At 39.0% G+C, this 12,885-nt stretch overlaps 1 protein-coding gene across 2 annotated transcripts in view; it reads right to left on the bottom strand.

Moving 5' to 3' along the window:
• The window catches only part of CUBN (cubilin), a 305,685-nt gene that overhangs the window by 99,666 nt on the left and 193,134 nt on the right, over positions 1-12,885 (bottom strand). For both annotated transcript variants that reach the window (XM_037739008.1, XM_017529781.2), the window contains exons 37-40: positions 9,479-9,684; positions 8,387-8,571; positions 6,686-6,878; positions 2,271-2,468 (exon numbers count right to left, since the gene is read on the bottom strand). In XM_037739008.1, coding sequence (XP_037594936.1) covers positions 2,271-2,468; positions 6,686-6,878; positions 8,387-8,571; positions 9,479-9,684 — 782 coding nt within the window. The remainder of the gene's footprint in view (positions 1-2,270; positions 2,469-6,685; positions 6,879-8,386; positions 8,572-9,478; positions 9,685-12,885) is intronic.

The raw sequence follows: 12,885 nt of genomic DNA, 5'->3' as shown, positions 1-12,885 counted from the left end.
AATATGTTTAAGATCCGGAGCTACGTTAAAGAATTACTGATTTTTTAAACAATTTCTTTTCTGTTTAAAAGTTTTTCTAGGACCAATGTAGTTTCATGGAATCTCAGTTTGGAGGAATCTTTGGTATGCAGAATTGGTAGATGCATGGTCTGGAAGAAACTGATGAATTTCGAACCATGGCAACTCTGTAAAATAAATAAGCAGGTGGGACAGTGACTCAGTTCTCCCAAGAATGCTGCAGGACCCTCTCTGGGGTAGCCCAGGAAGGTTCACAGCCTCCCTACAGCCAAAAGCCTGCAATGATGGGCCAATTGCATGGGTAGGAATAGCCTGTTAGTATCATTTAGATGCTTGCTGCAGAATGTCACATGCTTCTGCTACTCAGAAGCAAAAGGCTGGCTGGCTGGGCACAGAACAAATAATTGAAGTCGGATTTAAAATTTAGTCATAAAAATATATTAACAATGTATAAATGACAACAATATCCACCAACTGGCGCAGAGCAGACACTCAATAACTATTTCTTGAACACATAATTAAACAAACGATGAAGGAACAAACCTCATTGAACATCTACTCACATTGCCAGTGCATAAAAAGGAATCCACGTGGAAAGGTCGCGTAACCAGTTTAAAATATTTGTGTTGGTTTGGCATGCACCTCAGTTTCTTTAGCTCTTTCAAGCTGCCCTATGCCTGAGCAAGGACACTAATAAAACCTCTCTTGAAATGTCCATCTAAATAAACGGAAATCTCAACTATTCCAAATTCATTATCTATAAAATGCTTGTACATTTACTAAAAAAAAAAAAAATGCATTTATTACTTTCCCTAATCCTCACAAAAAGCCTGCGAGGGAGGTATTTGTCTGTCTCACAGACAGAACGGGCTTGGAGCCTTTCAGTGACGTGTGTAAGGCCACGCAGGAAAAAAGGGACTGCTTGCCAGGCTCCTGGCTTCCAAGAGAAGTTGGTGACGGAACAAAACCAACTCAATGGAATGTGATTTTTAAAGAATAATCATAGTTTACTTCATTGATGCAGTTACCTACTGAAGTTTTTTTTGAAGATTTTTTTAAAGCATCTAGTAGGTTCTGAACACTAGAAGATGTGTGCAAGAATACACATCCTTTTCATTACATGAGAGGTTTTAAATTTCAGTATGCACAGGAAGGCTTGGATGTGAAGACAGCATTCCTGTGCTTTGATGCTCCCCTACGCAATGTGCTGATAGCTGATTGCTGACGGGAAAATGGGGGAGAGTCGCGCTTGGTCATCTCAACACATGTGTATGATTGACTTGAGTCTCTACTTAGTGTCCAACCTCTACAGAAGGGACATAAAGCACCACCACCAATCAATTGTTCTCACTTAGCAGGGTCTAGGGATCGGGGATAAGGGAGACAAGATCTTGCACACTGGCAGCCTATAGGCAAAGGCAAACATGTTTCTTTTTGCTGAGCATGTGCACATCTAACAAATTCCCAGGTGATGACTCTGTGGATCTGGGGGCCACACCGAAAAATACTGATGTGGAGGATGTGGCCTTTCTGCTGTCCTCCTTCATTCCAGCCCATGCAAACTGTGAAGCTCAATTTTGTATAAGGCATACATCAGCAATATTTATGTCTCTAACTTTATGTCACATAGCAACACCATGCCTGTGTACAGAGGTAAGAACACAATATCACCCCTTAATTCTACCTATTTCACCCAGATTCAGGGACAAAGAGAAATGAATATATTACTATTCCATATTCTTCTTAAAATTATTTTAGAGACAGGGCCTCACTCTGCTGCCCAGGCTGGTCTTGAACTTCTAGACTCAAGTGATCCTCCTGCCTTGACCTCCCAAAGTGCTGGGATTAGGTATGAGCCACTGTGTCCAGTCACATTACAATTATAAGTATTTTTTTCACTTGGATCTTAAAGCCAGAAATAGAAAATAACAATATTTATCTCAGAGGCTTCTCAAAAGGACAGGTGAACCATGTAGACATTCAGACTCTTCTTTCCCTCTTAAGTCTCTAAAAAAGCCTTTGTTTCCTTATAGAAATGTTGTGCTATTCCTTACATTTTGTGACAGGTAATTTAATACTTTCCTATGTCGTTCAGAAGTTGTGGCCAATGCTGGTACTGAGGCCTCCATTGACCATACGATCTGCGTAATTCCACACCAAATGGATGGAGGCGGTACGCAAGTATGATGATAACTGAATAGAACTAAATATGGGTCAGGGTTGAAACTCAGTATTGTTTATAATGTTCTCACCGTCTCGTATCACAAGGCTATCATAGGCACATGTTCGGTGAGATTCGATGTCCAGGGAAAGGATGTTGAGTTCCACGGTAGAGTCGGGAGCCTGGATGAGCCACGTACAGTCCACTCTATTACTGTAACTGTCAGGCCAGCCAGGGGAGAAGAGAAACACGGGCGCATCTCCCGTCCTCAGGAAGCCACCACAAGCACCTGTAGAATGGAAAGCAGCACCTTTGACACAACCCTCATGGAAAAGACACTAGTACTTTTTCACTTGAAAGTGAAAGCCCTCTACTGAAAAGAAGCAACCAAGAAACAATTTACTCAGAAATCAGTGAATATCGTATTTAACCCACTGATTCGGAGAGCCACAATTTCTGTAGTTGATCTTTTATGTAAAAAAAAAAACACGCCTGTAATCCCAGCACTTTGGGAGGCCGAGGCGGGTGGATCACGAGGTCAAGAGATCGAGACCATCCTGGTCAACATGGTGAAAACCTGTCTCTACTAAAAATACAAAAATTCAGCTGGGCATGGTGGCATGTGCCTGTAATCCCAGCTACTCAGGAGGCTGAGGCAGGAGAATTGCCTGAACCCAGGAGGCGGAGGTTGCGGTGAGCCGAGATCGCGCCATTGCACTACAGCCTGGGTAACAAGAGCGAAACTCCGTCTCAAGAAAAAAAAAAAAATGCATCGTATTCTCCATTTTCACTATAATTTTGCTATATAACCCATTTAATATTGAGTGCTGACTACTGAGGCATAAATAAGACACATAGAAGACCCCCTGTATTGCTGAGGTAGAGCTGTATTCATTCCTGTGTTTCTCATGCTTCTTTATCTTTTCTGCATAGCTACTTATCATGTAATTTATATCTAGGCAATTTTGAGGTGACAGATGAGGGCCTTCTCGGGCCTGTTTTTGGGCATGTATGCAGCTGGGCATCTGCGTGTGGCCTTCTAGATTTCCAGGAACGAGTCAGAGCTTTTCAAAGTCCCCAGTGAGTACCTCCTTCCCCAGTTTTTCCCTTTCATGTTCCCTGGCCGGTTTCTCATTAGCTGTAACTGGTGTCACTGCCTCACAAGGTGGTGATGTGAAACAGCTGCTGCTGATTGTTTTGTGCAAAGACCCCACGGACAGGGCTGTTTACACAAGAGTGAACTCTTGCCCAGGTCCTGTGAAGACAAGACCTGAGAATGCACTTTTCCAGGAAGCCACTAAGCATGTGGAATAAGGATAATGCCGTGGAGACGGACTGTCTTCTGGACCTCTGCTGCCCCATCTCCCACGGCTGTTAAGCTGCTCGTTTCCACCAGCTATTGCAGTCATGAGGCTACTATGAAGCTAGAAGGAGAGATGGGAATCGGAAGGGAATGCCACGAAAATGACTATTCCTACTGAGATTCAGCAATTTTTCTTGAATAACTATGCCTCAGATTGTTGTAAGGTTTTGGTTAATTTCCAGAGTTCTCAAAACGTTGATTTTAACAAATGTTTTGCCATCACCTTTATGGAGAAATAGATTCCAGAGGTCCATTCTTCATCCTTTCAGAAGTTTATGACTCTCATACCATAATGCATTTGAATCTTATCAGGGCCAACAGAAAGTGAATATAAAATGTTGTAGAATGAGGTCCTGATTTCTTTATCCTATTACTACATATGCTACAGATTTTTTTAAAGCAATCTCACATGGAACATCTGGATGCTGAATGTTATCTGGTATCTTCAAATTTTAAGGTTTTCCTCTATGTGAAATATTTCTTTTCTTAGATTTATAAAATATGGATTTAATGGCTGTGGGTCATTAGTGCTGTTTACCAAATATTCCATTTGTCTCCACTTCCAAACACCCAGTGGAACTGCATTCTGCAAATGGCCGGACGAGGCCATTTGACCAGTTTTGGCCAATTATGAGCAAAAGGCATGTGTTACTCTACACTGAGCACTTTTAAACCGAGACATCCAGGGCCTCTTTTGCCTCCTGCCATGGTCTCAGGCAATGTCACTGACGATGGCAGCTCCAACAGCCTGAGTTAGGAGGTAATAGATGACGGCAGGCACCCAGTTAATACAAGAGGAACATGTAGAAGGAGACCTGTTGTTTTCAGCCCCTAAGAGTTTGAAATTATTTGTTACCGCCGTAAGATGGAGCTTTTCCTGACTAACAGGCAGCCTGCTTTTCCTACTTGGCGAGCTGAATCTCCTTCAGTTGACCCTAGTCCACAGTAAGCTCATTTTTCTTCCTTTGCTTATTTGCTACTGGTACCACTTGCTTTATCATTTACCCATTCAATTACTAATATCATTATTGAACTGCCATATGAGTGCTTTATTTCCTCCAATCTCGTTTATTTATTTTTTACTTTTTATTTATTTAGTTTTGAGGAAGGGTCTCACTGGAGTGCAGTGTCATGATCACTGCTTACTGGCAGCCTTGAACTCCTAGGCTTAAGCAATTTTCCTGCCTCAGCCTCCAGAGTAGCTGGGACTAGAGACATGTACCACCACGCCTAATTTTTTTTATCTTTTGCAGAGATGGAATCTCCCTGTGTTGTCCAAGCTGGTCTCAAACTCCTGGGCTTTAAGAAATCCTCCTGCTTCAGCCTCCCAAAGTCCTGGGATTACAGGCATGAGCCACTGTGCCTGGTTCCCATTACTTTTAAGCTCCTGAAGAGTAGAGACTGTATCTCAGTTTCCTTCCTTAATCACCTTAGTGTATCCATAATAAATTCTCAGTAAATATGTGTTGACTAAAGTTAAATATATGCATGTACAAGAAATGTTGATATATTTTAAAATACTAAGGTTTTTTTAGTTTTAATGAAACTTTCACAGTGTGATATCACTACAAGATAATCACTTATACCATCTAGATAATTAGTAAACTCTAAAATTCTCTCAATGCTTTACTTGCCTTTTCCTTGTTCTGCTTGACTAAGGTTTATGGCTCTCTTATTGACCTGTCCACTTACGTCATATAATTATAGAATTTCATAATAAAATGTTAGAAGGAAATTTGTTGGTATAATATTTTACATACATAAGTAATTCCTTTTCTACCTCGAGGTTTGTAAATATAAAAGAAAGTTTAACTCAAGTTTATTTCTTAGAGCTCTGGACATATCTATCCAGAATTAAATGTTGCCTCTAAATTGCATTATCAATCTTGCTGATTCTTTGCTCTTAGACAAATGGATTAATATTTCAAGGAAGAGATTCATATTTAATGTCATGAAAGCACCTTATTAGAGAGGTAACAACAACATTTCAGAACGGAATACTAAGGGACATTACATAAATATAAGTACAAATTATTTTCATTAGTGATGTCTGCTGATATAAATACCCAAGAAGTTAGAAGAAAATAGACTAATCTTTTAAGTCATAGAACAAGTTCAGAGTTTGAATATTCTTCAATGAGGTACCATGATTCTGTGCCCCAATCAATATTCAAGGACTTAGAATATCCTCCAAGAAATAGCTGATGAATTTTTTCTATGTCAACCCTCAAATCCATAAGAAACACTCAAATTCATTTAAATAATTTTCGTTTCTTTTTTGTTTTTGAGATGGAGTCTTACTCTGTCTCCAAGGCTGGAATGCAAAGGCATGTTCTTGGCTCACTGCAACCTCTGCAGCCCGGGTTCAAGCAATTCTCATATCTCAACATCCCCAGTAGCTGAGGCTACAGACACACTCCCCCATGACAAGCTAATTTTTAGATTTTTAATAGAGATGTGGTTTTGCCATGTTGGTCAGGCTGGTTTTGAACTGCTGGCCACAAGTGATCTGCCCGCCTCGGCCTCCCAAAGTGCTGGGATTACAGGTCTGAACCACCATGCCTGTCCTCATTTAAATAATTTTCAAGAAAAAAGTCTCCCCAACATGCTACCTCAATATTACTTTCACTGAGGGGATTAGGAATGTAAAAAAGTAAAAGTTTAAAATTAGGCCCATTTTACTGTGAAACATGACAATTTATGACCAGCTAAAAAGAAACTGAAGCATTTCTGAAGGTGCATTTAAAATAGATGCAGAGGAAAAAGAGTTACTTCTATGAGTTGATCCTTAACTAACTGATGGTGTGTGTATGTGAATGTAAATGTATAGTATCTGCAAATCAAATTTTCAGAGATTTCTAAAGCGGTCTCTAGAAATTTTAAGTAGACAATCTTATGGATATCAAGCCTCTAATTATTATAATATGAACAATATAATGGGAAACCTGCATTTTTAGAAAGAAATGTATAATTTTTACAAAAGGTAGTGTTTATGAATCTAAAAGAACATCTGAACATCTGGTGAAAGGGCTTTGGGGCTGTACTTATTCTCATTTATCTGGCTGCTGTTACGGCAGGACCCTTTGAAACATTGGCCTGCAAACATCAGTCCTAAAAAGAACTTCTTTTATTACCAAACACACCTGGAGCAATGGTAGGTAAAACTCCATCAGGTGCCTCCACTGCAAACCACTCCAGAAGGAATCCCTTCCCTGAGATTGAAGAGTCGGAGTAAAAGTGAAATGTCAAAGAATTTCCAGTGGAGCTGAAAGATTCAGTCTGGGTACCACAGTAAGATCCAATGAGACGGGCGTGAATGCTAGGCCCATCATAGATCTGCACATAGAAAACAGATAACAGAGTGCTGTATTTAGGCAACTGTCTATATTTTCCTTCATAAAAAGATAAAATCAAAAAGATGCCTTACATAATTACAATTCTATTATAACAACAACAAAAAAACAAATGGGTAAACATTTTATTTTTGCTTAAAACAGATAATAGTGCCAGAGAATATAAAATATTATTGCAAGTAATTTAATGTTTTGAAAACATCTGTATCTTTGTTGCAGAATTATATTAATAAGCATGCATTGTGGGACACAGCTCATTAGATGATTTACAGTAAAATTTGTGGATGGAAAAATAAGAACCAGAATGGTTACCTAACAACAGTACTTAATAAATGTGCTTTGAGGCTTCAAAGCAAGGAATCAGGAAGAAAGAAGGGAAAATAACAAGAAGAGAAAAGATTTAATGAGAAAAAGTGGACAGGTATCCTAAAGGAGTCAATATTTCCACAGAAGGAAAGGAGAATTCGTAACAACAAAATAACCAAAACTTGCAGGGCTCACCATGGTCAAAGCACTCAATAAATCTTCTTCGGTTGGCTTTAAAATCTTAAATTATCTATTTTGAAGCATATTTTGTGATAATTTTTAAACAGCTAGGGACAAATTTATATTAACAGTTATTATAAAATCCTCTACCAGAAAAAATTTGGAATAGTTATTTCTTTTTTTTTTTTTTTTTTTTGAGACGGAGTTTCGCTCGTTACCCAGGCTGGAGTGCAATGGCGTGATCTCAGCTCACCGCAATCTCCGCCTCCTGGGTTCAGGCAATTCTCCTGCCTCAGCCTCCTGAGTAGCTGGGATTACAGGCACGCACCACCATGCCCAGCTAATTTTTTGTATTTTTAGTAGAGACGGGGTTTCACCATGTTGACCAGGATGGTCTCGATCTCTTGACCTCGTGATCCACCCGCCTCGGCCTCCCAAAGTGCTGGGATTACAGGCTTGAGCCACCGCGCCCGGCCTGTAATAGTTATTTCTATATATATTAGGCATCCATCGGGTACTGGGTTCTCTTCATGGCACCAAGAATCCAAAATGAATAAGGAAGGGTCATAGCCTATAAGAATCCAATTGTGTTTCTGGAATTCACACAGTAGCCAATGTCTGGATAGCAATGATCAACATAATTTTTTGATTTATATTCATTTTTATGTGATCCTTAAAATTTTTAACACTCTAACATAAAAACAACAAGGATAGTGGGAAATATGACAGAATAAATACTTAATTAGGACACATATGCATGCTTAGACAAAACCCAATAGGAAAACTATAACATTCCTAAAAAAGCCCTTAGATATTAGATAGAAAATAATAAATGCAATACTGAAATTGCCTTTGTCCATGTAATCTAGAGGCAGTCTTCTCTAATCCTGACTTAGGACTACCCCACATGATTTGCAAATGCTTGAATAGACATTACCTTGGATTTATTTTTGCCAATAGGAATTCACCAATATTTATGAGCATTGATTGGATGTGGAAACTCACCCGTAACACGTCATAATAGCAGCTCTGTGTTTCTTCTATGTCCATCTCCAGGATTCTACCATGGACAACATAAGATGCATTCACATTTACTGTCCATTGGTAATTGGAGTTATGTGGGTAGTTTCTAGGCCAGAAAGGAGAGGCGACTTTCCCATGAGTTCCCACAATATTATTATTGCCAAATACTAGGAGGGAAAACAGAGTAGTAAATCAGACCTACTTAGAATCGCTCTTTAACCAAATGAAAAAAACAAAAGGCAAAAGATGTTGAAAAGGATGGGCTTTTAATTGACTGTGATTTCTTTTCTGACTATTGAAAGAAATACTGCTTCCCTTTTGGTTTCTGAGCTATCTATTAATTCCTTAGAAAAGGGTGATTTTGTGAATGGAATTCCAAGTCCTTAAAAGGTTGCATGATGTGAAAAGAGGCCACAACTTCCCACATGAAAAGGGGTTCCCAGCCCCTAGGGGACTTGGGGACATGGGAAGGGGGGATGAGCAGACACCCTCTCTAATTTTGGTTTACCTGTTTTACTTTGTTTTTTTTTTAAAAAATGGAACATTTATTAAATTTGCTGTCATATGTGACAGTTTGGAATCATATATGAAATAGCCAATTATGGAAAAGTTGAGCTAGAGAATAAAAATATTTAACATTTTATACTATTAAGAGAATACCCTATTGTTATATTTGAGCACTTAAGCTAATCCCAAAGTAATACTAAATGTCTTAAATGTGAAGAATATAGAGTTTATGAAATCAAACAAAGCACACTTGATACAAATATACCAAACCCAAACTATAATATATTACAAGACTCTAACCCAATATCATGAAAAAAACTAACTTAACATTAGGTAGAAATCAAAGCTTAAAAAGAATAATGGAACCATTGAGAATACTCTCCCTTGCTCTTACTAAACCACTCATATATAATTTAGTTCTTCTAACATAAGGCAATTCACAAAGACAATGTAAGAGAAAAGTGTAGAGTTTAGGATTGTTCTTGCTTAATGTATTACTGAAAAAAGTATTATTTCTAGTTTGTAAGACATATTCTGAAAGCCATCACTAAAATAGAACCAACTTACTCTTTATAAATGTGGCCTGGAAGCCCGTGCCGCTGCCAGAACCATCCGAGATAAATCTGATCCACAGGGTATGTCCCACAATGGAAGAATAATTGAGAGGCAAGGAGTTTCCACAGTATCGTCCCACCAAGGGACCCGTGGCATTTCCTTCTCGGATCTCCACAAAATCTCTGCTGCAGTCCTGAGAGTCTTCCAACCGGAAAGATCTGATTTGGTGAAAAAGATATTCATAGGGATTAAATTGACAGAATAAACTTTGGGATTATTCTGGATCACATGTGAGGTTATGTGAGGTTAACCTGTTCACTTTTTTAAACTTTAACTTTAACCACAAGATTATTTAGCTGTCTCGAAAAATTTCTTTCACTCGGATTTGTTGAAATGAGTGCAAAGACAATGAATATACTTCCATCAAGGAGTTTTCTTCCTAGTGGGTAAAACCTGGCAGGAATATAGAAAAATACATAGGGCAGAATAGCATGAGTGCCATCAGAGCTATAAAGTGGCAAAGGGGAACATTACACACTGGGGTCTGTTGGAGGATAGGGTCTAGGGGAGGGACAGCAGGGGGTGGAGAGGTTGGGGAGGAGGGATAACATTGGGAGAAATGCCTGATGTAGGTGACAGGGGAATGGAGGCAGCAAACCATCATGGCATGTATGTATCTATACAACAATCCTGCAAGATCTATACATGTGCCCCAGAATTGCAAAGCAGAGGCATCACATCTGATTGCGGGGCTCTGCAATAGCTTGATGGGAATACTTTTTGAGATGGAAATATACATGTTAGCTGGAATGATGCCACCAAGGCACATGTGCAGAGAAGGGTGAGACATATTCAGAAACCTGTGAGGTATCTGGTTTGTTTAAAACACTGAGTACCTCTAAGAAACCATTAAAACACAGTGTGAGTTGGTTGAAGGTAAATAACAAAAAAGAAACCACTAAGACATGTAGTTGGCCAGGCACGGTGGCCCATGCCTGTAATTCCAACACTTTGGGAGGCCGAGGTAGGTGGATTGCCTGAGGTCAGGAGTTCAAGACCAGCCTGGCTAACATAGTGAAAACCTATTTCTACTAAAAATTCAAAAAAATTAGCTTGGTGTGTCGGCGGGTGCCTATAATCACAGCTACTTAGGAGGCTGAGGCAGGAGAATCGCTTGAATTGGGGAGGTGGAGGTTGCAGTGAGCTGAGATTACACTATTGCACTCCAGCCTGGGCAACAAGAGCAAAACCCCATCTCAAAATAAATAAATAAACAAACAAAAAACCCAACAACAACAAAAACATGTAGCTGGGGCAATATCATGGGATAATTTAGGCAGCATTTAAATGCCCTGCAAAGGCATATGTACTTCATGCCTGGAGAGGTAGAAAAATTGTGGGATTTGTAACAACACAGGCAAGTCCTCCAATGTGACCTCTTCAACTTGTCTTATATTCTGCAATTGTGACATGACAGGGAGTCAAGAATAGGATATAGTATTGACCTCATATGATTTTCACAGGTAACATATATACAAAGTCTGGAACATGTAGGTGCTAAGTGAATACTTTCAAAACTTGGCCTTACTGCTTAAACACATGAGCCACTCAAGATAAAGCAGTATTAGTGTAAGGGTAGACAGATGGATGAACAGAATAGGAAAGAATTTCCAGAAGAGGACCCACAAATATACAGTCAATCCAATCCAATCCAAGGTGCCAAGACAAATCAAAGAGAAAAGCCATTTTAACAAATGTTGTTGCAATAATGGATATCCTCATGAAGGGGGAGGGAAAAAAAAGAACCTCTACTTCTGCCTGTCTTCATACACAGAAACTAATTTAATATTTCTCAAAGATGTAAACATAAAGGCTAGAAACATAAACACCTTAGAAGAAAAAATGGAGAAAAATCTTTGTGAACTTGAAATGGGCAAATATTTCTTAGATAGAATGAAAAAAGCACTAACCATAAGATTAAAAATTAATAAATTTGAATCCATAAACAAACATTTCATTAAAGACATGAATAAGAAAAAACAATTGGCATCTCAGCACTTTGGGAGGCTGAGGCAGGAGGATCACCTGAGCCCAGGAGTTTGAGACTAGCCTGGGCAACACAATGAGACCCCATCTCTACAGAAAAATTTAAAAATTAGCTATGTGTGGTGGCCTGTGCCTACAGTCCCAGCTACTCAGGAGGCTGAGGCAGGAAGATTGCTTAAGCCAGAAAGATTGAAGCTAAATGAGCTGTGATCATGCCCCTTCACTCCAGCCTATGCGACAGAGTGAGATCCTGTCTCAAAAAAAACATGTATTTTAAAATACATGAATAGGCAAGTTACAGACTGGCGTGGGGAAAGAGGAGAAAATTGTAAAGCATTTATCTAGCAAGGCACTCATAGTTGAAATACAAAAGGAATCCCTACAGATAATGAAAAACAAACCACCAAATTAAAAGTGGACAAAGGACTTGAACAGATATTCATAAAAGAACAGAAGTGAACGACTACCGAGAATGTGAAAAGTACTCTCTATGATTAGTCATCACAGCAATAGAAATTAAATACCACAGTCAGATACCATTCCACATCCATCATAAGGGCTAAAATAAAGAGACTGATAAGATCAATTGCTGAGAAGCATACAAAACAACTGAAGTCTTACATATTCCTTGTGGGACTGCATTTTGACACAACCACTCTGAATAATTATTTGGGAGTTTCTCATTATATGCATATCCAGTTAATGCCCAGAAATTCTACCCCTAAATATCTACCCAACGAAAATAAAAACACATGACCATGCTAGTATCCTGAATAAAAAATAACTCCTGCAACTCAAAAAAAAAAAACAAAAAACCCCAAAATGGCAGAGAAACTGAATAGACATTTCTGCAAAGTAAGACCTATGAATAGCCAATAAAAACATGAAAAGATTTTCCACATTATTAGTCATTAGGGAAATGCAAATCAAAACCACAATGAGATAACACTGCAAACCCACTAGGAAGAGTATTGTTTTAAAATGGAAAATACTAAGTGTTGATGAGGATATGGAGAAATTAGAACTCAGGCATTACTGATGGGAATGTAAAACAGAGCATCCTGATAGAAAACAGTTTGGTGGCCCCTCGAAAAGTTAAACATAGTATTAACATAGGAACCAGCAATTCCACTTCTAGGTTTATACCCCAAATAATTGAAAGCAGGAACTTAAACAGAAAGTAAAAGGGAAGAGGAAGGAAGGAAAGGGGGAGGGGAAGGGGGAGGGGAAGGGGAGAGGAGGAGAAGAAGAAGAAGGAGAAGAAAGAAGAAGAAGAACAAGAGGAGGAGGAGGAGGAGGAGGAAGAAGAATAAGAATGTATGAGCAACAGAAACCAGATGTACACACAAAGCCTAAGATGTTTATTCTCTGTG

This window comes from Cebus imitator, unplaced genomic scaffold (genome assembly GCF_001604975.1).
Source record: "Cebus imitator isolate Cc_AM_T3 unplaced genomic scaffold, Cebus_imitator-1.0 Scaffold61, whole genome shotgun sequence".
Classification (NCBI taxonomy): domain Eukaryota; kingdom Metazoa; phylum Chordata; class Mammalia; order Primates; family Cebidae; genus Cebus; species Cebus imitator.
This window is presented reverse-complemented; position numbering and strand designations above follow the sequence as displayed.